Source organism: Plodia interpunctella, chromosome 16 (assembly GCF_027563975.2).
Source record: "Plodia interpunctella isolate USDA-ARS_2022_Savannah chromosome 16, ilPloInte3.2, whole genome shotgun sequence".
Taxonomy (NCBI): domain Eukaryota; kingdom Metazoa; phylum Arthropoda; class Insecta; order Lepidoptera; family Pyralidae; genus Plodia; species Plodia interpunctella.
Genome location: NC_071309.1, coordinates 6,109,491 through 6,135,370, shown reverse-complemented (window position 1 = coordinate 6,135,370; position 25,880 = coordinate 6,109,491). Strand labels below are relative to the sequence as shown.

The following is a 25,880-nucleotide window of genomic DNA, read 5'->3' as shown; positions in this document are numbered from 1 at the left end:
CGTATTTATTTTGTATAGAGAAAGTATATGAAAACATTCTTCAGATATGGGAAGGGTACTGTTCTTTGAAAATAAATTAGATAATAATAGATAAAATAGGGCGGAAAAGAGACTATTAAAAAAAAAACAACGTATGATTCGGTTATGTTGCTTTTTACTATCAATTTTTGATGTATGTGTACAAGTATGAATTCGAGGAAAATAAAGGTATATCGTAATGTTTCATTATATATATATTCTACATCGCAGTACTCGTATGAACAAACATTACTTACTTTCGATATAGTACTTCTACTCAATCATATTTTGTTCGATTGCCCATCTGCATATGATATTATGAGAGCATACGCATACATGTCACAAAACAAAAAGTAAGAATATTCTCTATAGAAATTCAATCGATTTAAATAATATATACTAGCTAAAGAAACACCATTCGCTCTCTGCAAGAGATTATAAAATACTGCGTAACATCTAACTGTACAGACGAGTAAAACAAAGACGTACCGAAGAAACATCGTCGATATCCACATGATATTTATTACAAGGTCTCACTTACAGATGCATAGAAACGAATAATATTCTCACTGCATATCGTAAAATCGGTGAAAAAGTCGCGATAAAAACCTAAAATCCACATACTGAAAGTCTAAAAAATATATTATAAAGAATAGATTTCAAATGTCTATACATAGATGAGTTTCACTACGCGCTTATAACGAGCGTCGAGCGCGTACGTTACAATATTTAAATACGATAAGTAAAACGATCGGCGGCTGCGTGCGCGCAGTCGCCGGCGCCCGTCGCTACTCGGAACCGAACCAAGGACTAGACACGACATCCCACAGCCCTCCACGCACGAAGGTTCACTCTATTTTTATGTAATTATTAATTTTTCTATTGACGCGCATTTAAAACACGATTGCGTTATCAGCGTTGACCTACATTTACCAACTGCCGTTCGTACAAGAATCACGGGCGTGAATCAACAACGTCGTGCTGTGTGAATGGTAGACGCAGGTCGAACGCATTATTGACATATGAATCGGTCTATTCGAACCGTCGTGCGTCCCGAGCAATACAATAGTTCGTATCGAAAGTAAAATTACATGTATTTAATATAATATATACGTTATATTCAGACGAAGACTTTGGCGAGTCCGTCGGCGCCGGCGCTGGCGATGTAGGGCCGCAGCGGGTGGAAGGCGACGTCGAGGATACTCTCGTCGAACTTCTTGCGATGGGCGGTGATCTCCTGCACGCAGGTCTTGGTGTCGAGGTTCCAGAGGCGCACGGAGCAGTCGTGGGAGCCGGACAGCAGGAAGAGGCCGTTGGGGTCGAGCGCGAGGCCGGTGACGGCGTCGAGGTGCGCCACCATGGCGTGCGCGCACCTGCCCGCCACGCCGTCCCAGAAGCGGATGTGGCGGTCCTCGTGCGCCGTCACCAGCAGCGGCAGCGTGGGGTGCGCGCGCACGCGCGTCGCCGCGCTGTCGCACGACACGCGCATCACCGTCTGATGGAGGGAGGTATAATTATTTACTATTATTTTGAAGCATTGACGGTTGAGATACGGTCCATGACGACCAATTACCTCTCTCATCTGAGCGTTTTCCCTGTTCCTTTCGCATCTGTAAAGTGTTGGCACACAAGGTCCGCTTTCCTACTTTTTCGTCTCTACTTTGCACGCTCTTCAATTTGCCTATTTGTCAGACCATTGACATGCATATCAATCTTGATGACATAATAAAAATTACAAGGGTAAACTTATTCTCTCCTCTCTCCTGTTTTTATATAAATTAATACATTGTTGTCAAAATATATATTCTTCGAAAATTCCACAAGAGTAAGTTATACAAATTTCTATAATAAATTTGGAGGATGATTAACTATACGTATACACCTCGAAGTTTTTATTATTTAAATATTTCGAGGAGCAAATCAAATACAATACATAGAAGTTGGTAACATACCTGTCCGGTCTCCAAATCATAGATAATGAGCGCTCCGTCTCTGTAGACGACGGCGGCGCGCGCGCCCGCGTCCGCGAAGTCCGCAGCCGCGGGGACACTGGCCGGCTGCAGCCCCGCGTCCCGCAGTGTGGCCAGCAGCGGCCTGGCGGCCCGCGGCGCCCACAGACGAGCTGTGCCGTCCGCGGACGACGACAGCAGGCGTCCGTGCGCGGCTGACAGCGACCACACTGCGTCGGTGTGCTCGCGTAACACTGGGCCCTGGAGGGTTTTATTCTAAATTCATTTTAATTCATACTAACATACTTTTGTTGTAAATGGGTGTTACTCCGAGCGTTTCAGCCGCACTGTGATTACTTGTTAATATTCTTGATGAAGAAATCAATTCCAAAATCAATCATTCATAAAATTGACATTACGCCAGTACAGATTAATTATTTTAATGTCAGATAGTAAAACTAATTATTTTCTTTGTTAAAATTTGAAAAATTGTAATGACGATGTACGCATTCACAACTCGTGTGTCTGCGACCTTCGACTGGCGTCTCGGGTATCAACATGCACTCTCGTTAGAATCTGTAACTTTAATTTCTCGGTGAACAATAAACTATACCTGCACAGCGGGATCGTATGGATCGTAAGGGTCGGCCGTGGGAGGGGGCAGATTCCAAACGCGGATAGTGGAATCTAGTCCTCCGGAGAAGCACTCTTCGGATCTCGGAGCGCCCATGGCTAAGCAGAGAACTGGCGCAGTGTGAGCGCGGAAGGTGTACAGTGGCTCCACATCCAACCCGGCGGACTTCTTGGCCGGCACCGTGCGCTGCAAGTTCCACAACTTCAAGGTGTGGTCTTCAGAAGCGGTCACTAATGCCGCCTCTGTTGGGTGGAAAGCGAGCGCTCGGACCTGTAAACAATTTGTTTATTTTATACTACTAAGCAGGCAAACATTATTTACCTTTTTCTAAATAACCAAACAAACATTGTCCCCATTTCTGTGTTCGTGTCCATCAGATCCGTGATATAAGCTTGTGCCGTCCTTAGTGTGGGCCATTTCTTTATTTAGAAATAGAACTAGCGGCCCGTCCGGACTTCGTTCGGGTAAAACCATAAAAAAATTCTACATCTAAACCTTGCTTGAAAACCGGAAAAACGTCCGTCTGATAGTTAAGTTTATCACGAACAGAGAGACAGAGACATAAGGAAGGATATAAGGAAATCAAAATCCGTAGAACCGTTATTGTTCATCATGTCAGCTTTCTAGTACTGCGAGTTTGCTGGTGTTTTGCGCCAACTTCACAATGTCGCCGAAGTCAGACAGATGCCGACGCGAAAATTGCGTAGTATATATGAGTCATTTTATTTACTGCAATGAAAGCCAAAATTCGGAGAACTCTTTGACTCAGTGTGGAGCCGGCATTAAAAAAAACCCTGTAGAATATATAACTGACCCCATCGAAGTGCGAGCGCAGCGTGTACTTCGCGTTCCAGGTCTTGCGGAAAGACTCCTTGTTGGCGCTGGCGACGTCGTACGCCTCGGGCTCGTTGCTGACGGTGAGCTGCGCCAGCTCGCCCAGCGCCAGCGGCTCCTCGTCCGCCTCGCCCGCGCCGCCGGCCGGGGCCGCGGCGCCCGGGGCCGCCGCCGGCGCCGGCACGCTCGGACCGGAAAACTTGCCTGTAACGACGGCCATTTTTCACGAACTATTCTCCTGCTAATCTCATCTCACGCCCAAACGGCTGAGACAATTTTTATGAAATTTGCTATTGAGGTAGCTGATACCTTGGATTAACATGGATTTTTATACAGAAAGTACGCGATTCCCGTAGCATTTGGTCAAAAGAGTAATAGTCGATGTCGTTTTATAAAGTAGATATGCATAAATAAGTTTTTTACATAAATGACATTTTGCCACAAACTTGTATTGTCGTCTGGGAGATCTTGTGTCATTGCCCGGCAAACATCCCATATCCATGCTATAAACCGTTGAGAAGTCCGATCCTGGATGCAACATCAGGTGTTGCTTATCATAATAATGCATTGTCATGGAAACTGAAGCGGCGTGGGAAATTTCAACTCTTTAAGTAGGAAACTCTCTTTACTCTTTAAGTAGGCACAGACAGACAAGCAAGCATCGGTACAGGTGACACTTAACTAATATATATATATATATATAGAATGTTTATCTATATGTGTATTTGTTATAAAATATAGTATTGTTGAGTTAGTATCCCATAACACAAGTCTCGAACTTACTTTGGGGCTAGCTCAATCTGTGTGATTTGTGCTAATATATTTATTTATTTAATAAATAAAAACATTAAAATGACAAAAATGTTGGAAAAACAAACATTTTCGGAATGTTGTTATGAAACATAACTTATGCTAAAGTAGATGTTGTCATTATAGCACTTTACAAAATTGGGCTTTGATAGAATGAGACAAAACATACTATGCTTTATCTTTTTTATGAATAACAGGGTTAGTATTGTAGTTTATGAGAGTGAATGATTTTGATACATACAAATGCTCACTATAGAAACTAATACATATAGTTTTAGGAGTACAGAGATAAATATTCATATATATGTATATAATATAATAGTTAACTTTCATCCCGAAAAAGTGCTGTTACCATGGGAAATTCACGCGAGCTCATCTCAATTTAAAATTAAGATTTTTTTTTAACCTATATTGTCCTACTTCTAGAGACAGTCTCAATACAAATAAAGATAAACAAATTCAAATTTTAAACTACTGAGCAGATGGAAAATTTTATAAGGAATAATCTTGTGTAATTTTCAGCCAGTTTGCAAACAAAATGTAATTTTAAAAAATATGTCAACAAAAAAAAAACAAATTTATGGCAATTACTACACACTATAGCATCACCTCACATTTTTATCAATTTCTTTTATTTCTTAGCGAAAATTAAAAAATATTTTAACAGATTATGCCACACTAGTAAAGAATTTCAGTAGAAAGTATTATACTTTTCTACAATACAATGTGGTCAATCGGTCAAGAGGGTAATCTTTTATATTGTATTTTTTTATTTTCGCTAAGAATTAAAAGAAATAATTAATAAAAATGTGAGGCTAGTGTGCAGGGAGTAATCGCTTTAAGAAGCTCAAGCAAACTCACCGACAGGATATTCGTCACCTTGTCCGCCGCCGTCGGCCTCGCTCTCAGTCAGCAGGTTCAGCTCGTTGAGCACTTCCTCCGCTTCCAGATCTACTTCTTCACCTGGCACAGTACAAATAAGTATAAATTAATTATTATTTGATGATTTATCAATTTACCTATTTGGTTCACCACTGTTTAATTATCCTTTTAAGGCACGAAATGAACCAATTTAACAAAGTGCAGAATAATAAAAAAAAACAATCTTTCCAGAGACTGGCTTCGCTCGGGTAAAAAGAAAGAAATTATACACCTAAACCTTCCTCAGGAATCACGCTATCTATTGGTGATAACGACATGAAAATCTTTGCATTCGTTTTTGAGTTTATCGTGAACAGACCAACCGACGTAGGGCTTTGTTTTATATTTAAGTTGTGGTGCTAAAGAGAACCATTAATATTTAGTTAATTACTTGATTTAATCTATCAAGAACTAATGTTATGAAAATATATAAATAATGCTTTAAAAAATCTAATTCATTATCGCTAAAATATACATAAAGAAAATCTTCGGATTCCTCACCTTGCTTCCCTGTGGAATGGTGCGGTTGCTTGGCGTCAAGGTCGTCAATGTCATCCATGTCCATCTCCTGGCTTGCCAAGAACTCGAAGTTAGCGAACACTGCAGTTGTTTCTTGTGCAGATAGACCTTCCTCATTGTAGCCCCCGGACATTCCGCCCTTGCCACGTGGGTCCTTGCCACCTAATAACACATAAACTTCTTGGTAAAATTGATTAGACATAAACAAGACTTGGAGATATATTAATTGGGAAGTAGTTGTATATCGCATCGCAGAAAGAAAGACTCGAAATAATACCTTAATATTAATTAAAATTTTCACCATGATTTTTTTTTTCATGAAAGGAAATTTACGTGAAATGTTTCTTAATGTTATGATAACAATGATGTCATATTATACCTATTAGCCCAAACTTTCTACAGCTATGGCACATACTAAAACATTTTGTATGTTATTGATTTCTGAGCAAAAACTCACCATAGTCATATTTACGAGCCATGGAGTTCATTGCATGGCTACTGCATATCTCGTATCGTTCACGCTGCTTGTCATAGTTTCTGTAGTTAGGGTCCTCAGCTTGGTCTTCATTCTGGCCGAGCAAAGTCCGCAGTCGATTCGAACGCAATTCCAGTATTGTATCTGTACATCCTATTTCCTATTAAATAAGAAAAATGTTCAATAAGTACAGAGTATAACATTTATGTTTGCATCACAATTTTGCTTGTACAAAGTGAAATGAATATTCATTTACATTTTACTAAGTCAGAAAAATTGTCTCAAGATATCCCCACTTTAGGGAAACTAGTTTTACTACTAACTACTTTTGAATGAATAATAGGATGGAACATGACCCATCATTATTGAAAAAATATAAATATATATAAAATAAACCCATGTAAGTATATTCAAACTCTTTTTGAACCTAATATTAATTAGGCATTAATGGAATTAATAAACAAATATATATTTACACTGACAAAATATGGAAATGATTTGGTCAATCTTGAGTAATCCTATTTACTTAATCATACTATAATTTTAATTTCGAGCTATTGCTATATTAATTACGAAACTCCAAGTACTATCTCATTCAAATTATAAAGATGTGTAAGATTGTTTAAAAGCAAAAAAAGAAGATGCAAGATGTCTTGGTTCAAAAACATCAGGATTCAATTCAACATTCAGACTAGCTCTGGACAAAAATTTAAGGAAGTGAAGGCCAACATTCAGTAATGAATAGGCACATTAAGAAGAAACTGTCAATTAACTAATCAATAAAAACATACCTGCAGGTACTGTTTGAGGACCTGTCGTCCATTCTTCCACGGCGCTCGATCCACCGGCTCTGGCTCAGCAGATGGCTCTTCAGGCGGCGGACGCACATCACCTTGTTGGAGATCAACCCCATACTTGAGCTTGTGGAATTTGGCTCTCTCTTGCTTCAAGGCATACTCAAGCATCTTGATCCGCCTAACAAGGTCATTCTTTAGATTCTCTTGACCCTTCCTCTCTCCTTGGAGGAAGGCGATCTGTGCCTGTGAAAACAACACATGATACAATCAATTAATCATAATTCCATTGCTTGTTTTGATTTGCATCTTGGTTGAGAATGCCAGTCAGCCCCAGACGGGTGATCAATCCAAAATTTCCTACTGTACATACTCTCATACTGGTATGATTGATATGGTTTTGTCTTGTAGAAATCAGCAAATTATGTAAGAAACAAATTTCTGATTATCTTACTAGGGGCAAAGCCCAAAAGTTCTAGCCTAAAGATATGGAGGAGAAAACCGGAAAAGAAAAAACTTCTTAACATAAATTATTATTATGGAATACCTTATTTCTTATTATTAATGTATTCCTTAATTCATCACTTTCAAAATATTGTAAATTCTTTTGTTTATTTTTACCCTAACTTGTAGTCTTTAACAGATGTTGTAAAATCTACATTAGTAGTTCATAACAAAATTAATGTTAGGTTTTTAATATATTTCAATGCATGATGCTAATTAAATAATTAAATAACAATATAAAATCGAAACCTTTACGTTACTTGTGCATATATTTCTAATTACAGCCCCAATTAAAACTGATTTCTAATTAAAATTATAAAGAACAAAGTGTAGAGATCAATCACAAATATGGGGTAGATACATAGTAACGATTTCAGTTATTGTACAAGTAATGATACACGAATACATTTACCTTAAATTCAGCTCTGTCCACCTCCCATTGTGATCTCTCCAGCTCGAATCTCGCCCATTCATGTTGAATAAAATGTAGTATGCCCGGTATTGAATACTGGACACTTTGGCTAGGTTCATCATTTTGTTTGTTATTTACACTGACTCCAATTTGAGATCCCACTTGCCCTCCGTTGTGATGAGACACGGAGCTATCATCCATGGCTGTTGGGATTTTCATGACATGGCCACCATTACCGAACTTGTCACACACCTATCGAACTACGAAGATGAACTACTTGAAACAAAATACTAACACATTATTTAACTATATTTCAACTAACATTCACATAAGATTCACCATTTAAAATACTTTTTATCGACGAACTCATGAATGACAAAATTTATTGCATGACGGAATAGAAAAGTCGAAACGACGTCCGTCCGCTACATTGCTTTTTGTTTTTTTTCCACAATGTTGCCAACTAAAAAATTAAAGGCATTGACGTATAAAATGTTGACAAAAGAACTATCGTCGAATCCGGTCCGATCCGGTCCGGTTAGCTGTGCATGTGCTATGTGTGTAGGCTAGGCACAAAAGTTATAGAATACAAGAAAGAGATGTGCGTATTACAAATACATGAGAAGAAATGAGTTAGAGCGATGTCATCTTTTGTCCCTCATCACGTCCACCCAGTACAGTCAGCTCAAAAAATTGTAACTTTGTATATCTCAGGTGGAATGTTACAACTCCAGTTTGATGCAGATAATATCTTCAAACGATTGAGCTGAAATTTTGTATACACGTGTAGTTTCGATGATAATGCATTATTACGATAAGCATGACCTGATAGTGCACTCTGGAACTTGGGAACTCCACTACATGAACATGATTTTTGCATGGATTTAGTAAGTACTTTCCATAGATTTTTGTCACACATTGAATGCAGAGCCATAAAATATATACGCAAAGCTTAGCTGATGGCGCTACTGGTACAACTAAGGTTTTTTCCAATTTTCAATATTGTTGCAGATTTACGACTAAAAATACCTTCTACGCAATCGTAGTTGGATCCTGAAAATAATAACACTATTTTAGGTTAAGTTTTGCATTATTTGGTCAACTGTGGTCATAAACTGATATTTAAACTTGATTTTGACTGAAGATCTTACCTGTATGAAGTCCATATTTTAATAAGTCTTCACGTATGAAGTGTTCCGAGTTTTCGACCGTTTACTGGCTCGAAAATTTTACAACATGAGGCGTATTCCATAGTTTTCGAAGCTTTTTTATTTTATGGAAAACGATTTTTCTCAATATTTCGGCACCCGAATATGCTACATTATTGTATATTTTCACAAACGAATGCTTACATAATGAAAGGATTAATAAAGTACCTACTCTAAAATAAACGTTTTAATCGACTTAGCAAAAGACGGCAAAGCTTTTGTGTACCTAACATACAGTGCTGTACTCTGGCGGGGTAAATGTGCAATAATACCTTAGAGTAATACTCCCTATTAAAGTGATTTGAAGTAAAGACAACAATAAAAGCTTGTATAAAAATTATTTTATCATGGATTTAGTAAGTACTTCGAACAACAGTACCTACTAATTCCATGTATTGTATTTATACAATTTATGTACCTACTCCGTAGTACTTACTAAATCCATGTTTACAACTGATTCTACCATCTCAGGATTTTTGAAGACTGATGTCAGTCTTCAAAAATCCTTTTATAAGTCCTTTCTACTAAGAATTTCCAAAAATACACAATGTACAAATTTGACCCTTCTTTAGTTTTATTACATAAACCGGCTATTCACTAACACCAAACTCACATCGACGCAAGTGAAACAGCGTAGTTTTTATGAGTGCTTTTACCTGAAACCTATGCCGAATCCGCCAAAGTTTGGCGAACTATTCGGCACCAGACGAATTGAATTTGCCACTAGTCATTGAAATGTCCCAATGACCCACGTCTCATTTCATCCAATACCCTCATCCTAGAGGGTGCTCCCCGGCTCACTAGCACCACCACACTGTTTTTCGAAAACTAAAAAAGACCACAAGACATTATGCTGCACTAGATAGTATTTTCATATATTATAGTTCATAGTTATATAATAGTATTATAGTTTTCTAATACACAAACTATAGTAACAATTTATGACAAGGAACACATGTAGTACCTACTAATTCCATGGGAACACCATTTTCTTTTTAGCAAATTGTGGCGACTAACAGAACACTATCAGTCTTGACAAAAAAGTGAAAACGGTTTTTTAACAAATTTCTTTTTTTTGCAATTACAATGCCAAATAGAATGGTCAAGATTGGTTTGAGAACCTGTATACGTTCTAATAAAATAAATTATCTAGTGTACCATATCTCCTATGACTTTTTTTTTAGTTTTCGCTGTTTCTTATAGAAATAGGTCGTGTGGTCGTGTGGTCTCAGTCTTCAGGAGATAGGATAAGATTATTTAAAATAAAATATACGACGAAATGTCAATTTAATGATGGTAAAATCAATACATCCTTTGTTCATTAGGAATTCATTATATCCTTAATACATAGAAATAATAATTTGATAAGTTCAAATTTTAAAAAGTGCTTTAAAATTAAGAGTCGTCACTGATAAAATTTCAGTAGCGAAAATGATGAAACTTAATTTTATAAGACTAGTTTTGTCGTGTCGATGATTGAACAGTTGTTTAACACAGCACTACTGTTTAATCAACAAGAAATGAAATATTAAATCTAGTTGGACTTCTTAGAATCTTTAGAACGTGATCGTGACCTGGATCTTGACACGGAGCGAGGCTTGGACCGCGAGCGAGATCGGCTGCGGGAGCGAGACCGCGAGCCGGAGCGAGGCGAGCGGGAACGAGAGCGACGGCGGGACCGGGAGCGGCTGTGGGAGTAAAGTCGAGGAATTAAACTTTGAATTAAAAAAGCTACTAAAGGTATAATAAGGTTACAAGTATTAGCGTAGCGAGGTACGGCCAAGAAGGGGCAGCTGCCCCTTGTTTGCTGGTTAAACTGTAAGACCTAAGAAGCTAACAGACTGGTTCGCTTGTAAAATCCAACAATACAGGATCTGATCTGTAATAACATATTTTTTTACATCATTTCTTACTATAAAAAATTACAAAGGAACAAAATACTAAAAGAAGTATTTTTGTTATAGAAAAACCATTATAAACTAGTTTCTTTGTATATAGTACAATCCTGATGACAAATTCCATATAATGTGACAATATAGCACGATAAACTCTTTCTTTTTTTGTTATTATAATTTATATACACTGAACATGATATTATCAATAGTAGTGCAGTATTGCAGCGATTGTGATCGCTATTAATTAAAATCACTCTTGAAGAATAGAAAAACCAACAAGATTTTATTTGTTGTATTTGATACAGTTAGCTCCCAGAGCTGAATACCTACATGTAACAAAAGTATTAAATTTTATCTGATAATAATATCTTTTAATCTATCCCAATCGCTACAGTATCTCGATTATATACAACTTATTAACATGGTCATTACCAAGTAGGTACCAAGAATGTAGATCAAGCCAACAAAACATTTTCATACTATCTGATGACATTGTAATAATGACGACAATAATGTTTGCTTTTTTTAAAATAAGTATACTTAATATTGTTAGTTTATTTTCAAATGATCAGCTTTTCTCTTTTAATATCTTCTCTTACTAGTCATTCTACACGTCGTTTTCGACACAACTTTACCTGTGTTACATTTTTGCTGGAAGTTGTCAGATTTGTAGCATGAAGACCTTTTAATACAATACATACATACACAATGAAGATTGTAGAGATGTTCTGTGTCTAACTTCTCTGGGCACAAATACAGAACAACAATGAGACTCACTGAGTTCACGCAGTATTAACAATAGATGTAAGCTGCGAAGCGCAGAGGGAACAGAGTGATCAATGTAGTTCTCAAAGAGTGGAGTGTGCACGTAGGGTGTACTGTTGCTACGTAGTTCGCAGAGGTTACCGATGCCTCCAACTCAAGCCGAGTACGCGCAGCGAAGTGAGAACTACGTAGCGTTGACAATAAGAAGTGAAGACACTGACGAGTTCATTCTCAATGATAACCTATAACATAGTTATCATTGGGTTACAGTAACCAAAATATTGAGATATTTCTTAAACATCAACAAAAATATGTTTGTCATGTTTAATTTTATTTAGTTTATTCCATAAATTATAATACAAATTTACCTGTTGTAATTCCTTGTAACAATGTATCAATTTTAAGATTAGGATTAACTAAGCGCCGGTTGATTTTATGCCGAATAATAATACATGACAAATATTTTCAAGGCAATTAACTATTCTTTAAAATACATCATCTTCATCATCATACATCTCTAAATAATTTACTTATTAATGTAGTTGTTAAACCTTTATTAATGTAGTTGCAAGGTTTCCATTATGTCCAACCATGTTAGCAACATCATTACTGGTTTCCACAGTTGTAAATGCAAGTTTCTATCCTGAGAGGTAGAATTTGGAAAGGTATTCCCTAAGTTCCATTATCCCATACCTGCGTCTACGGCGACGAGTGCAGTCTCTGGCATAGTGACCACGGTCACCACAGTCATAGCAGCGGTCATCATAAGGTCGGGATGGTGGACGAGACCTTGGCGGTGGTCCTCGTCCTCCGTGCCCACGGCCATTCGACATTTCAACACGGGCGCGTCGCCCACAGATTGTTCTTCCATCTAAACCACGTACCTGTAAAAATAGTTGGTTAAAGTGCTATGTTGAATTGATAAATACATGAGAGAAAGTTAGTGAATTGTTTGGGAAAATGGGTGAAATGGTTCCAAAATGTGGGACCGATCACCAGTCTGGTACTTGCACCCCCCAACCTATAAGTCATATAAAATTATAAGTTTGCATACCCATAGCTAGTGAAACATATAGGATTAAGTTTTATTTTAATAATGTAAACTCATGTTAAGCAAATAAATGATTTTTGTCTTTGTCTTTATGGATTGAGTCTAACCCTGTACTTATGTATAAAATAAACAATTAATAAGATTTAATTGATCTTGAGCTTTACTGTTGCTTTCAATGTATAGTGATCACACATAAGTAGTATTGAGGGAGACTATTGTTTCCATGGCTTTATGATCTCAATTAAAGTAGATATATAATCATTGAGAAAATATTATGATTAATGTAATCAGATCACAAGTTATCATGATTAATTATTGTACTTGACAGAATCATATCATTGCCTGATACATACTAACGGCATCATTAATTTAGAATACTTAGGTGTTTCAAATCAATATCTCAATAATCCTTCAATAGCCAATGGGTAAAAATGGTGTCATGGGATGACTGATCTGTCAAGTTCTTGCGCTGGCATCCCTAACCAGGAAATAAGGAAATAATATTTTAATTGTTAAGAATCAATAAAAACATTTGTTATCCAGTAACCAGATATCAGTCAGTAGGCAAGTACAAGCTCAAGTACCAAAACCAAAATACCTATAAAGGATCAAGAAAAGAAGCATTAAATAAATTTTATTTAATAGTAGTAATGGCATTTCCATTTCATTCATTTTATTGCAATGAGACATTGGTGGCTTTCCCTAAAATAACAGTCACAAAATAACTTTAAATAGGTACTTAACTTACTACTTACTATACTTAATAGGCACTAAGCAGCAGTGTGATGAACACATACTAAATACACATAGTTTCAGAGTGAATGTTGGAAGAGATTACTACTAAAAGATTAAAGCCTTGAAGGCAACAACAACATTCCTAAAGGTTGCAAAACCTACAATATCGGTTTTATAAAAAAAAAACGAGCTTTTGACCGAGTAAGTACCGGTCACTCGATTGTGACCTCCGGAGGTAAAACGATCAGATGAGTGAGGAAATACTTACAGCATCATCAGCATCACGAGCATCTTCAAACTCTACAAAAGCAAAACCGGGTGGATTTCGTGCAACCCACACGTTCCTCAGCGGCCCATAATATGAAAATGCATCTTCTAACTCGGGTTTACTGGCATTGTTGCCCAAATCTCCTACATAAACTTTGCAATCACCGTGGCGTGACATTCTTCTTTATACCTGTAAAATAATGTAAAAAGGGATCGTATACTAGGTAGGTACTCACTCAGCCGCGCCAGTTCAATTCAAAATACCATGCTGTCAACAATCAACTAATAGTTTACAAGATATTATGTTATATTTTAAAGATAAAAGCACCTAAATCTCAGTTATCAAAATGCTTGCTCTTGCTCTGCTCTCTCTATTATTCTACACAACACAAAACAAACGCACAGGACAGGGGGAAGACATTTGCATTGCACGCAATAAATAAGTGTAGGTACAATAAACACCACACACCACATGGAAACCAACCAAACGGAAGACGGAAACAAAGACAAACACAGCAGAGAGGCTAGAGAGGGGCAAACGGGCAATGCAAACCATGGAATAGGGAGTATTATAGGGCATATTACGCAAAGCTCAACGTAGATGGCGCTACTAGTACAACTAAGGTACACGAACATTGCCAATGGAGACAAAAAGCGCCAATTTTCAATATTGTTTCAGATTTACGACCAACAATACCTTCTACGCAATCGTGGTGCGAGTTATTTGATTGTCCTGAAAATAATAACACTAGCTTATATTCTACATTATTTGGTCAAATATGGTCATCAAATTGATATAAAACTTGATTTTGACTGAAGATTTTACTTGTATGAAGACCATATTTTAAAAAGTCCTCACGTGTGAAGTGTTCCTAGCTTTTCTTTGACCGTTTACGGGCTCGAAAATTTTATAACGTGAGGCGTATTCCATAGTTTTCGAAGCTTTTTTATTTTATGCAAAACGATTTTTCCCAATATTTCGGTACCCGAATATGCTACATTATTGTATATTTTCACAAACGAATGCTTACATAATGAAAGGATTAATAAAGTACCTACTCTAAAATAAACGTTTTAATCGACTTAGCAAAAGACGGCAAAGCTTTTGTGTACCTAACTTATAGTGCTGTACTCTGGCGGGATAAATGTGCTGTAATACTCTCTATTCCATGGTAGGGCTAAATGGTCTGTGGGTAGGGTAGAGTTTTTGGTTTGGGAAGAGAGAGAACGGAAAGCGGAAGTAGTACAGCAAAATCAGTTGTAAAAAAAGTATTTTCTTGTCTTTGGTTTACTTTGTGATGTCGTCGTCGAGTAACGAGTTCTATCGTGTTTTGTAAAGTTTTATCAAGGTATTCAATTTAAATTATCTTATTAATTAGAATTATTTAGGTGAACTTGGCTTAATGTAGTTGTAAAATTATCTATTTATCAAATTTATTGGTACTGGAAGTTGTAAGTTCATTCCATCGATAATTTGATCGGCAGCCATATTCGAAGTTTTATGTCCAACTACTACGATATTATTATCTTTCATTATCTTGGTAATCTTATTAATTTTTTCAATGATTACATATTCATTTTTCATATTGGCTGTAATTATTTATTTCCTGTTTGTTATTTGAATTATAAAGTTGTAGTTTTAAAACTGCTATTATTTGTGTTTAAGTGTTCAATACAGAGATTGTTGACGCGTCTTGTTTCTGCATATTGGAGCGCGAATTATTGTATAGAATGTCTGTATAATGTAGCTAAGAAGTAATAATTATTGCAATTGTTTCAGAAATTCCTGGACTTATTTGGTGAACGTGAAAAACCTGTAGCTATATGCATCTGAAAGTGACTTGTGTGAAATTTATTTAGTGTTGGATTTGTGATTATAAGTTTCTAATTTTAGTCATCCCTAGCGGGATTGTTTGGCAAAATGATGACCGAAAATAGAATTAGTTCAAGTAATCACGTTGGAAATAGTTTAAATAATCAGAAGGGGTACGTATAATTTCCATAGGTATTGTTTTGTCAGTTGTCATTCAAATTCGAAAAATTTTCTAATCTAATCAATATAATCTTACAGAGACGTCGATAAAACTATTGATGAAGTTGGCTGGAAATCAAAATTAAAAATACCCCCAAAAGACAGAAGAATAAAAACTAGTGTAAGTGTTAGAAACTACCCACCTTTTGTTATGTTTGAGATGAGTTGTGGTAAAACTTTCTACTAATAGGTACACAGTTATGATATATGAGTTATCTACATAATGATACTGACTGATATTCGAAAAAAAAAGGACTGAGTTTCTTTAGTAACAATTAACACAATAGTTTTGATGAAGCATTGATCAGATTCTATTGAGATTTTTTAAAGAATATTCTTCAAGGTACTAATAGCAATACATAATGGTTCGTAATATGTTGTGTTTTTATTTTAGGATGTGACAGATACTAGAGGTAACGAGTTTGAAGAGTTTTGTCTAAAGCGTGAGCTGTTGATGGGCATTTTTGAAAAGGGCTGGGAGAAACCATCTCCGATTCAAGAGGCTTCTATTCCCATAGCACTTAGTGGTAAAGATGTACTGGCACGAGCTAAAAATGGAACCGGTAAAACTGGTGCTTATTGTATTCCAGTCTTAGAACAGGTAACTTTTTAGCCCTTACTGTTATTATTTGGATTAGTACAATATTATTAAATTTCTCTTGAGGTGATAATCTAGATGTCTATCTAAATTAAACCAATCAGATTGTCATTCAGTTAAAATTGTTACAAACACTCAAATATATGAAATATTCATAGTATTGCAGTAGGAGATTTTCTTAAATGATTATGTATATTGGCTCTATCATTAAGTTTGTGATGATACTTTTGGATTCCCCTTCACTTCAAAATAAGTGATACTACCTAATCTGATTTTATTTAAATTATTTGAACATACTTAATACCCCTAAATGCACATATTCCAAATCCAGCAATTATTATTTTTAGGTGGATCCGAAAAAAGATGCTATACAAGCTTTAATTGTGGTACCAACCAGGGAGTTAGCGCTCCAGACATCACAAATTTGCATTGAGTTGGCCAAGCACACAGACATTCGAGTAATGGTCACAACTGGAGGCACTAACCTCAGAGATGACATTATGCGTATCTACCAAAATGGTAAGGAATGCTTCTTTTGATTTATTATTTGATAGCTGATGTCCGCAGCTCTGCCTGCCCTCAAAAGTACCATGTCACTCAAATGGATGATTTATTGTATAGCGATAGTTAAGAGGATAGCCTCTTAACTATCGCTATATAAATAAATCATGAGAAACCATAGTTAACAAAAAGAAAAAAACTAGGAGCCAAATGCACTTTCACATTTATAAAATTAGTATGTATGGCTGTTGATTGTACTTTACAAAAGCTTTATACCACATAAATATACAATAAGTGTGGTAAACACTGTTAGGCTATGTACTGTTAAGCTATAATTATGTATTTATATATTTTAATATTATTACAGTGCAAGTGATAATAGCTACACCGGGTAGGATGATTGATCTCATGGATAAACATGTTGCCAAGATGGACCAGTGCAGGATGCTGGTCCTTGATGAGGCAGACAAGCTCCTATCTCAAGACTTTAAGGGCATGTTGGACAAAGTTATTTCAAGGTACTTTTTGTACTTTTTTGTTATATTTACTTGGTGTTAATTCCTTAACACAAAGTAACCTTTGTGTTTACAATAGATAGGCTTCAATAAACATTTTCCGTGACGCCTATCAAATTCTAATAATGATGAAGCCTATGAAATAGAAATCCATGAGAACAACCCATATTTTAAAAAATCTAATCAAAGATTTTATGTGTACAGAATGATATTGACCATTTAGTCAAATCCTTGTATAACAAAAGAAATACATAATATGACAACAGAGTAAAGATTATTCCTTTGGCCTATCTAAAAACTGTCCTAGAAAGGGTCTTGGGAACATTGGGAAATTGAAGAATGAAATTAAAGCAACTTTTGGATATTTACAGTTTAGACAATACAGGTTACATAGACTTATTCGACTGACTGATGGTAATGAGTAGCATTATAGACTATATAATTATTTGTTATATAAATTTCAGATTACCCAAAGAACGCCAAATCTTGCTGTTTTCTGCTACTTTCCCACTCAGTGTCAAGCAGTTTATGGAGAAACACTTGAGGGAGCCGTATGAAATCAATCTAATGGAGGAGTTAACATTGAAAGGAGTCACGCAGTACTATGCATTTGTACAGGAGCGACAGAAGGTTCACTGTTTAAATACCCTGTTTTCAAAGGTAATCTTCAGTTTCTTTTTATTCTGTAAGGTTGTCTAATAAATGGTAGGATTTTGTAACCTTTGGCAGATTTTCTGTGAGTAACAGTAGTATAGAGGTCTACTGTATTATGTCTGAATCTCTGAAGGGTTGGGAAAAGAAGGGAATATTAAATTTGATAGGTATATATATATATATGGCTTTGCTCTCACGAATTTCAGGTTTTGTACATAATTACTATAAAGTTCATTTTTATCTTGTTTCTTTTATTGTACACCCTAAAATCAGGCAACCAACCTTTATATTTGCACTCTGTCTGAAACCACATTCACCATAATTTTTTTGTTTGTTGCAGTTACAAATAAACCAGTCTATAATTTTCTGCAATTCTACTCAACGTGTGGAGTTACTGGCCAAGAAGATAACGGAGTTAGGATACTGCTGCTACTACATACACGCGCGTATGGTGCAGGCGCACCGTAACCGCGTGTTCCACGACTTCCGCGCTGGGCTGTGCCGCAACCTGGTGTGCTCGGACCTCTTCACGAGGGGTATCGACGTGCAGGCAGTCAACGTCGTCATCAATTTCGATTTCCCGCGCATGGCAGAGACTTACCTCCATCGCATCGGCCGTTCTGGCCGGTTCGGTCACTTAGGTATCGCGATCAATCTAATCACGTACGAGGACCGGTTCGCACTGCACCGCATCGAGCAGGAGCTGGGCACGGAGATCAAGCCGATCCCGAAGGTCATCGACCCCGCGCTGTACGTGTCGCGTCCCGACGACGACGACTCCGCCGACAAGTAACGCCATGCCTCTGCTGCATTACTCCGCACCGCTCCTAGTGTGCTCACTCCTAATATTTGGACTTGCTGACTGGTGAATTAGAGTTAAAAATATAACAAAAACAAAAAACTTATTTGTAAAAAGTGTAATGAATTTATTATAACAAAATGTGAGTGTAAATAGTTATCGTGAGATAAGACTTTGAACCTGAAGAGGGTCACTTTTTTAAAGTGTATATAAAACGAACATCGGGACTCGATTGGTGATATGACGCTCTTTGTCCATATTGGATACTGTGCGTTGCACCTTTGTTGAAACATTAAATATTTATCTGAATATCAACTGTAGAGTCTACCTAGATTTGTATGATCTTAACATGAATTGTGGTAGACTTTTAACACAAATGTAAAATGTAAAATTTCTACCCATATTATATTGAGTGATGAGCTAGCACCATGTTAATTTTCGTATATAAAAAAACCTTGTCCATTCCGCAATATGGGTAGAAATAAAAGACTAGCTCTGTCACATTACATGTCATCACAATCAAGGAATTTAATCGTTAATAAAAGACAGCTTAACAAAAACTATTTCTGGCCGCTTGAAATAGTTTTTATTTCTTCAAGCCGTTTAAGGGAAGCAATGCTATGAGTTAATTTGAATATAAAATGAAAATGATCTCTGTATTAATATTGTTTTTATGGGATAATGTTAACACAATCTTGATAAGATTGATTCAAATAAACTCATCACATTGTTTTGAAAATAGGTTTTGAATAATCTTATCAGTATTTTATTAATAAGCGGTTTCAGTCACAGACTTGGAAAGTTTATTGGATAGACAAGACTTAATACGGCATACCTTACGAGCTGGAGATAAATATATTTTATAGTTCTTATCTTGTTTGCAAGAAAGATTTTCTAATATCAAAATCACATGTATGGTATGCCGGTTGCAGAGTTTTGATTGGAATTGTGTAGTCAATTTAATTGAGCTTGCTAGAGGAACAGCTGTGACACTAACAAGACAGGGGAATGAGCTGTTCTGTTACGGCTTGCAGTTACAGTACATTGCTCTGTCTCATTTTAATTTGGAGAGCTTTTAATTTTTCATTGCAATTTTGAAACCTGAAATTTTTGCTCTCTTTGGGGGGGATAAAATATGTGGATATCAAGTGAAGAGTAGGCCATAATAAATCAGTACAACTAAAGCAATATTTCACTTAATCATAAAACACTGCCTTTTTATATAGAAGCTATACAATTTATTTATGGTAAGATGTCATAACTTAGTAAGTAAATTGGTCTATTATTTTGGTTTAATTTACTGGATTGTACTTTTAAGTTACAAACTGCTTATTTTTTATTTATATCAGTTTGTTAAAAATCAAAATCTGCGCAAAAATATAAGGCCTAATGTGTAATAATAGTATGGGATCTGCAAAGTTGTAGGGTATCCTATTGTCTGATTTCTTCAATGGTGAATCAAATCAATCCCAATGGAAATTGTTAAAAAATGTAACTGTACAAATGTTGGGTCTTCCAAATGTTAAAATTACATTAAGCATTGAATTTTTAACCATGCCCACAGTTATCTATTACGAATAGACAATTTTATTGGGATTTTTGTGAAAGCAAATTGTGATAAAATATGAAAAAACTGGAACGTATATCAGGTATAGTCCCATAGAATTTAATATAGATCATGCTTCTACATTATGTATACATTTTAATTTATTACGCTTCGCTACAATTTGTTATACATTTTTTTTTCAAAACATTGTGTTAATATGAGCCAAAAAATTAAACTCTTCACGTCTATAACATATTTTATTTGTAAACAACAAAATTTTAAATCACATTATTAGAGACCCGAATTATTTAAAAAACGTAAGTATTAACATGATCTTAATTTACCAAACTAATTGCACCTATAGATCTAGCTGGAGATAAAAACTATACACCTAGGTGCAGCCAACGAAGACCGGCTGCACCTATGTCTAGCCGAAATGATAATAAATCTAGGTTTAGCCCGAAATAAGCAGGCTACACCTAGGTGACCGGGGACCGGCTACACCTCGATCTAGCTGGCTAAAGCTAGATAAAAGTGTAAAAAGATCCTTTAATGGATCTCCAAGATAGATTTTAGTGGGCGTACCTAGGTGAAGCTAGGTTTAGCCGCACTTTGATGAACGTCAAATTGACGGGATCACTGTTTTGCATAGACGATAGCTCTTTTTTATACTCAATACCTTAACTTATAATTTTGTTACCTGCTTATTATAGACAATATTTAATGTACTTTAATACTGATCCCGCCATTCTGACGTAAAGATGGCGGGAATTATAAATTAAGGTATCAATTGAGTATAAAAAAAGAGATGATATCGTCTTTGCAAAATAAACAGTGATCCCGTCATTCATATTGACATGCACTTCGGGGCTTAGCCGTAATAATCGATTGATGGGATTACATTTTTTTTACTCCAATATGTACAGACATAGGCCAATATGTTTATAAGTTAGATAGAATATTGCATATAAGGAAAATAAAAGAATTAGTTTCCACAAAAATGTATGTACCTACTATGTAAATCTGGTAAATCGCTGCTGTTCTTGAGAACTTCCGAGTACAAATGACGTCTAACGCACACCAGTAATCTTGACATAACATTTGTTGACCCTGTATGACTAGTCTGACTGATATTATTATTTTTACTTTGTAGGAACTTTCAAATTTTAAATGTGATGAAACAAAGCGCCAGCGTAGCAAGCATGTGGCACTGGATGGACGTAGTAGGTACGTTACACGTGTGTTAGGTGAAGGCCTACCTACTACGAAACATACAAACGCGTAACACGTAACAATGTCTCCATTCTCTTTCCCATATCGTGTAAAAAAACTCTAATTTCGCTTAGCTGTCATCGGCGAATTGTCTAATCTTAACCTGAAAATGGCCGTCTCGTGAAAAGTTGTGGTTGGATAGTTAGGTACCTACTTAGGTACTACTTAAATTTAGTTCACTGCACTTTAAATTAGGTTCACCCGATCATTGAATTCGATTTCCTTTAGCGGTTAGCACGGGTTGGTTGTCGTTGCGTCACAATGGCGCAATTTGATTGGTTCGCTGCGTCTCACTTCGAATCGATTCGATGGTGAGAAGTGAAATGCATACCTGCATTTCACTTCTCACCATCGAATTATCACCATCGCCTACTTTTATTCGGCACTCCTCATCATCATTTTCAATTGAAATTTATGTATCTAAACAATAACATTATCACAGTGCATCGCATCTATAGAATACCTATTCAAAGTTGATCTACATTTTGGCCACTATAAATTATAATTTTGGACTAATTTTTCATAATATTTTGTCCAAACAGTGCGAACCCGAGTATAACACTTAGGTATGCAACTACCTACATACTATAGGTTGGAAAGAAACCACAGTTTGTTACTTCAAGTTCTTCATGCAAAAATCGACTATTTTTTGATGAAATTTGATAAATAATGGATTAGTTTATAATTCATACGAAATACTTTACGAGAAGGAATGAAGTCTGCATTTGAAATAGTGCCCGCGACGCCCTTTGAATAATATTAATATTTATATTCATTTATCTTTAATGTCTGCAAGTTCTTCTAAAAACAGTCCGTAATATCGAGTTGTTAATTAAGAAACAAGAACAACGGAATCTTCAAACCCCACCGAATTCATAGTTGTTTCCCAAACATGTTTGCACAATTTATCGTCATTATTATGATGTGATAGTTTGCTCATCATGACTTGACAATTGTAAATACACTTTCCATTTTGATGAAGAGCTTCCTCGCTTACAGCTGCAAATATTGCACTCTGTGCACCTTCCCACGGAGTTTTGAAAATAGCCGACGCCATAAAAACAACGAATGGTCCTAAAAACATTGCGGGTTTCAGTAAGATTGGAGTGCCGACGATTCCAGGGTCCACCACGTTCGCGATGATGTTACGATGCTGTATTCTTCTGGCTAGTTCACGAGTAAACAACACAATGGCCAGTTTGCTATCAGCATAACATACCCAGCTACTGTCGGATTTATTCCAGTTTGCAACGTCAATACTGCCCCTTTTGTGAAAGAATGACGTCGTAGTAATTATTTTGCTGGGTTCTCCCGGCCGGCCAGTTTTGTTCAGCAAAGGCAGGAGCAATAAAGTCAGCAAAACTGCTCCGTAATAGTTCACTTGCATAATAAAATTCAGATTGTCGTCCGTCATGCGTGGAGGCATGTTGACTCCGGCATTATTTACTAGAATATCTAACCTGGATTCGTTCGCTATGATATTTGCTGAAAATTTTCTAACTGAAGCGAAAGACGATAAGTCCAGATGCTCAAATATTACATTTTCATTGCCAGATCTTTTGATAATTAATTTCTTCCCATTGTCGCCTTCTTCTTGGAAGGGGCATGCTACGATGACTCTAGCTCCCCTCTGGGCGAAGTCTATCGCTATTTCCAGCCCAATGCCACTAGTGCCTCCTGTAACAATGGCAGTCTTTCCGTCTAGTCTTCTTTTTGAGTTGCACATGAGGTTAATATTTTTTTGGTATAACCCCAAGGTCAGACTTCCTATGCATATAAGTGATATTATGATGTACACTATAACAAGTAGAGTCACAACCATGTTGCTTACTGAAAAGTTGATTTCCAAGTGAACCCACTCTTGTCTGTGAGCTTAAAAAACAATGCTCGCGTTGAAATGTAAAATATCAATTGTTAAAAATAGTGACAAGAATACGTATAATATAAATCCTTACAGGGTGTTTGGTACTTAATTATATGGGTACAAAGTTAAGCTGACGCTACAGACAATTTGAATCATTTGTCTTAATCATTTCTCTTGCAAAGAATAGGTAACTATTATGTATAAGGACATTGTCATTCAATTTTTTTCCGATAACAAGCCGTTGTTTATTTATTTACTTATGTGAAACATTCAAAGCTAAAAAAAATCAATACATCATATTATTTGTTTTCACCACATTTGGAACTGTAACGTTGGGTGTGCTGACACTTCCAAACAATGGTTGACACCATAACCAGGTATAGAAATTTACACTACCTAATACTGCAGTCCACCAGGACTGCAGTACCTAAGTAGTACCATAATAATACCATAATACCTGTAGCATATATAGCTCGAATAAAAAACAATGTTCTGTACCAACTTACTAGCTGCAGCTTGAGACTGTACTTACCTACCATACATCCTGTATATAAGCATGTCAGATTAGGTCAAAGTCCTATAAGTTGTAGGGTTCCGTACCTCAAAATGTAAAAACGGAACCCTTATAGGATCACTTTGTTGTCCGTCTGTCAAAACCTGAATTCAACTTATAATGAAATTTACGTGGAATGTTCAAGTCGATTGTCCCTTGAAGTTGTGAAAAAATGAAACTTTCAAGTCAATGCGACTAAAATTTATGACCATGTTGAAAATTTTGCAATTTCACAGGAAACTTCCCGTACTCTAGATACATTAAATGTCAGTGCTTCCTTTGGACCTAGAATCATGAAATTTGACATGAAGTTAGCATTAACAATGAAAATAAAGGGAAAATTCCAAAATTATGTAAATTAGCTCATTTAAAAAATTGCTATTTAAAATTTCGAGTCAAAGATTCTAAAATCCCATTTGAAATTATGCCACGTGTAGGCTCGAGCCTGGCGTTGACCGAAAAAAGTTTTCTATATTTTTTGGATAGAAACAACAACTAAAAACTGTACTTACAGATTTGTACGGAACCCTCGGCGCGCGAGTCTAATTATTTTGCTCTTGACAGATTTATTTGTTTTTATAAATACATAACCTATTTTATTTTTATACTAGCTGATGCACGCGACATCGTTCGCGTTTTTCGTAAAGAGTCAAAATGATTAGAAAAATTTAACTGTACATTTCCACTATGACTATTCATCCAACATTCATTTAAATTTAAGATTAATTCATATGATTGTATGATAGGACTTTAACAGTTTCGTCTCATCTAAACACATGCTGTAAACAACCCAAGTTCAGTTTTTCTACCGTAAAAAATTGTTAGATTCATATAATACCAAGTCGATTAATTTATTTAGGTTCTGTCTTAAGTTATTACGTAAGTTATTATCATATCAATATTAAAAATCTTTTAAATTATATTCCCTTGATTTAGACACTAAACACTTAATTGTATTTTAAATTTGAAGCTTCTATGTCTGCTAGAAGTGCCTTGGACTTTTGATGATCGGTCAGTCAGTGAGTGAGTGAGTGACAAAATCAAGAAACTAAAAAGTTATAATTCTTAAACTACTATTGAGAAATTTGAAATTTACAGTGTTTATACAATATCTGCTTAGTTACTGAAAATGTAGGCTTCCTGTTTTATCCACAACGAAGTTATAGGGGTTCGAAATTGGGCTGAATTGCTTTGAGAAAAGTATGGTACGGCCGTGCCGCTTTTTTTGCTCGACTTGCGGGAGCACTGTCGTGCCCTCAGATACCACAAAGTAGTATTATCATCGAAGTACCTAGGTACCATTTATACTACTATTCTTTCTATCGCGGCATCTTGTTTACTCAATATAAATAAATCATTACAACATCTCAGAAATAACAACCAACTGCCATGACAACATTTTTCTCTATATTACCTTGACTTAAATGTTTAATTTAACTGAAACACATTTAAACTAAAACATGATGTTGTATATGGTCTGTGGTGGTTAAATATAAATGTCAAGTTTTTTTAATGAACATACTATATTATTTTCTTCGATGTGAATTATTCTTAGGTGGAAAAAAAAAACATTGCTATCTTTGAAATTTATTTAATACTCAGTTAGTTACCACTAGGTATCAAATTTTTGTCAAAACAAATAATTAGTTACTTGCCTCTTCAAAAATAGGAGTGAGATGAAGTATTTACGTGAGATGATATAATAGTAGGTGCTTATAATGTACTCCGCAGATGTACTCGGGCATGTTAATGGAG

General features: G+C 36.0%; 4 protein-coding genes across 7 annotated transcripts; 1 reads left to right on the top strand and 3 right to left on the bottom strand.

Annotated features, from left to right (window-relative positions):
* Nucleotides 1-134: 134 nt before the first annotated feature.
* On the bottom strand, nt 135-8,328 carry Cka (Connector of kinase to AP-1). The gene is made up of 9 exons (XM_053756940.2): nt 7,871-8,328; nt 6,952-7,200; nt 6,143-6,320; nt 5,668-5,847; nt 5,107-5,208; nt 3,416-3,639; nt 2,581-2,871; nt 1,971-2,228; nt 135-1,513 (listed from the first exon to the last, which is right to left on the bottom strand). The coding sequence occupies exons 1-9, from the start codon at nt 8,087-8,089 to the stop codon at nt 1,139-1,141; spliced, it is 2,076 nt and encodes a 691-aa protein (XP_053612915.1). The 5' UTR covers nt 8,090-8,328; the 3' UTR covers nt 135-1,138.
* A 2,020-nt stretch (nt 8,329-10,348) lies between these two features.
* LOC128676675 (serine/arginine-rich splicing factor 7-like) lies at nt 10,349-14,281 on the bottom strand. 3 transcript variants are annotated; one of them, XR_010370104.1, is made up of 5 exons: nt 14,120-14,271; nt 13,793-13,981; nt 12,432-12,622; nt 11,751-11,980; nt 10,625-10,766 (listed from the first exon to the last, which is right to left on the bottom strand). XR_010370104.1 is itself a non-coding variant. In XM_053756947.1 (4 exons), exons 2-4 carry the CDS (start codon nt 13,967-13,969, stop codon nt 10,613-10,615), a joined length of 522 nt encoding a protein of 173 aa, XP_053612922.1. In that variant the 5' UTR covers nt 13,970-13,981; nt 14,261-14,281; the 3' UTR covers nt 10,349-10,612. The 3 variants fall into 3 exon arrangements, 2 of the variants coding, with proteins under 2 accessions (XP_053612922.1, XP_053612921.1); XM_053756947.1 differs by lacking the exon at nt 11,751-11,980 and having other exon boundaries at nt 10,349-10,766; nt 14,261-14,281; XM_053756946.1 differs by lacking the exon at nt 11,751-11,980 and having other exon boundaries at nt 10,349-10,766.
* A 706-nt stretch (nt 14,282-14,987) lies between these two features.
* On the top strand, nt 14,988-20,684 carry me31B (maternal expression at 31B). Of its 2 annotated transcripts, none has more exons than XM_053756941.1 (8): nt 14,988-15,140; nt 15,572-15,777; nt 15,863-15,944; nt 16,218-16,424; nt 16,769-16,940; nt 17,290-17,440; nt 17,902-18,097; nt 18,432-20,684. In XM_053756941.1, exons 2-8 carry the CDS (start codon nt 15,713-15,715, stop codon nt 18,882-18,884), a joined length of 1,326 nt encoding a protein of 441 aa, XP_053612916.1. In that variant the 5' UTR covers nt 14,988-15,140; nt 15,572-15,712; the 3' UTR covers nt 18,885-20,684. The 2 variants fall into 2 exon arrangements, with proteins under 2 accessions (XP_053612916.1, XP_053612917.1); XM_053756942.2 differs by lacking the exon at nt 14,988-15,140 and adding an exon at nt 15,220-15,332.
* LOC128676673 (dehydrogenase/reductase SDR family member 13-like) lies at nt 20,681-23,624 on the bottom strand. The gene has a single exon (XM_053756943.2). The coding sequence runs from the start codon at nt 23,528-23,530 to the stop codon at nt 22,541-22,543; it is 990 nt and encodes a 329-aa protein (XP_053612918.1). The 5' UTR covers nt 23,531-23,624; the 3' UTR covers nt 20,681-22,540.
* Nucleotides 23,625-25,880: the final 2,256 nt, after the last annotated feature.

Excerpts from the sequence above, each read along its gene's own strand:
- LOC128676673 (XM_053756943.2), bottom strand. The coding sequence starts at position 23,530 with ATGGTTGTGACTCTACTTGTTATAGTGTACATCATAATATCACTTATA.
- Cka (XM_053756940.2), bottom strand. The coding sequence starts at position 8,089 with ATGAAAATCCCAACAGCCATGGATGATAGCTCCGTGTCTCATCACAAC. Across the intron at positions 5,848-6,142 it reads GGCTCGTAAATATGACTATG|GTGGCAAGGACCCACGTGGC; the intron begins GTGAGTTTTTGC and ends ATGTGTTATTAG. Across the intron at positions 2,229-2,580 it reads CATACGATCCCGCTGTGCAG|GGCCCAGTGTTACGCGAGCA; the intron begins GTATAGTTTATT and ends AAAACCCTCCAG.
- me31B (XM_053756941.1), top strand. The coding sequence starts at position 15,713 with ATGATGACCGAAAATAGAATTAGTTCAAGTAATCACGTTGGAAATAGT. Across the intron at positions 16,941-17,289 it reads TATGCGTATCTACCAAAATG|TGCAAGTGATAATAGCTACA; the intron begins GTAAGGAATGCT and ends ATATTATTACAG. Across the intron at positions 17,441-17,901 it reads TTGGACAAAGTTATTTCAAG|ATTACCCAAAGAACGCCAAA; the intron begins GTACTTTTTGTA and ends TATAAATTTCAG.
- LOC128676675 (XM_053756947.1), bottom strand. The coding sequence starts at position 13,969 with ATGTCACGCCACGGTGATTGCAAAGTTTATGTAGGAGATTTGGGCAAC. Across the intron at positions 12,623-13,792 it reads CTCGTGATGCTGATGATGCT|GTACGTGGTTTAGATGGAAG; the intron begins GTAAGTATTTCC and ends CTATTTTTACAG. Across the intron at positions 10,767-12,431 it reads ACTCGTCGCCGTAGACGCAG|CCGCTCCCGGTCCCGCCGTC; the intron begins GTATGGGATAAT and ends TTACTCCCACAG.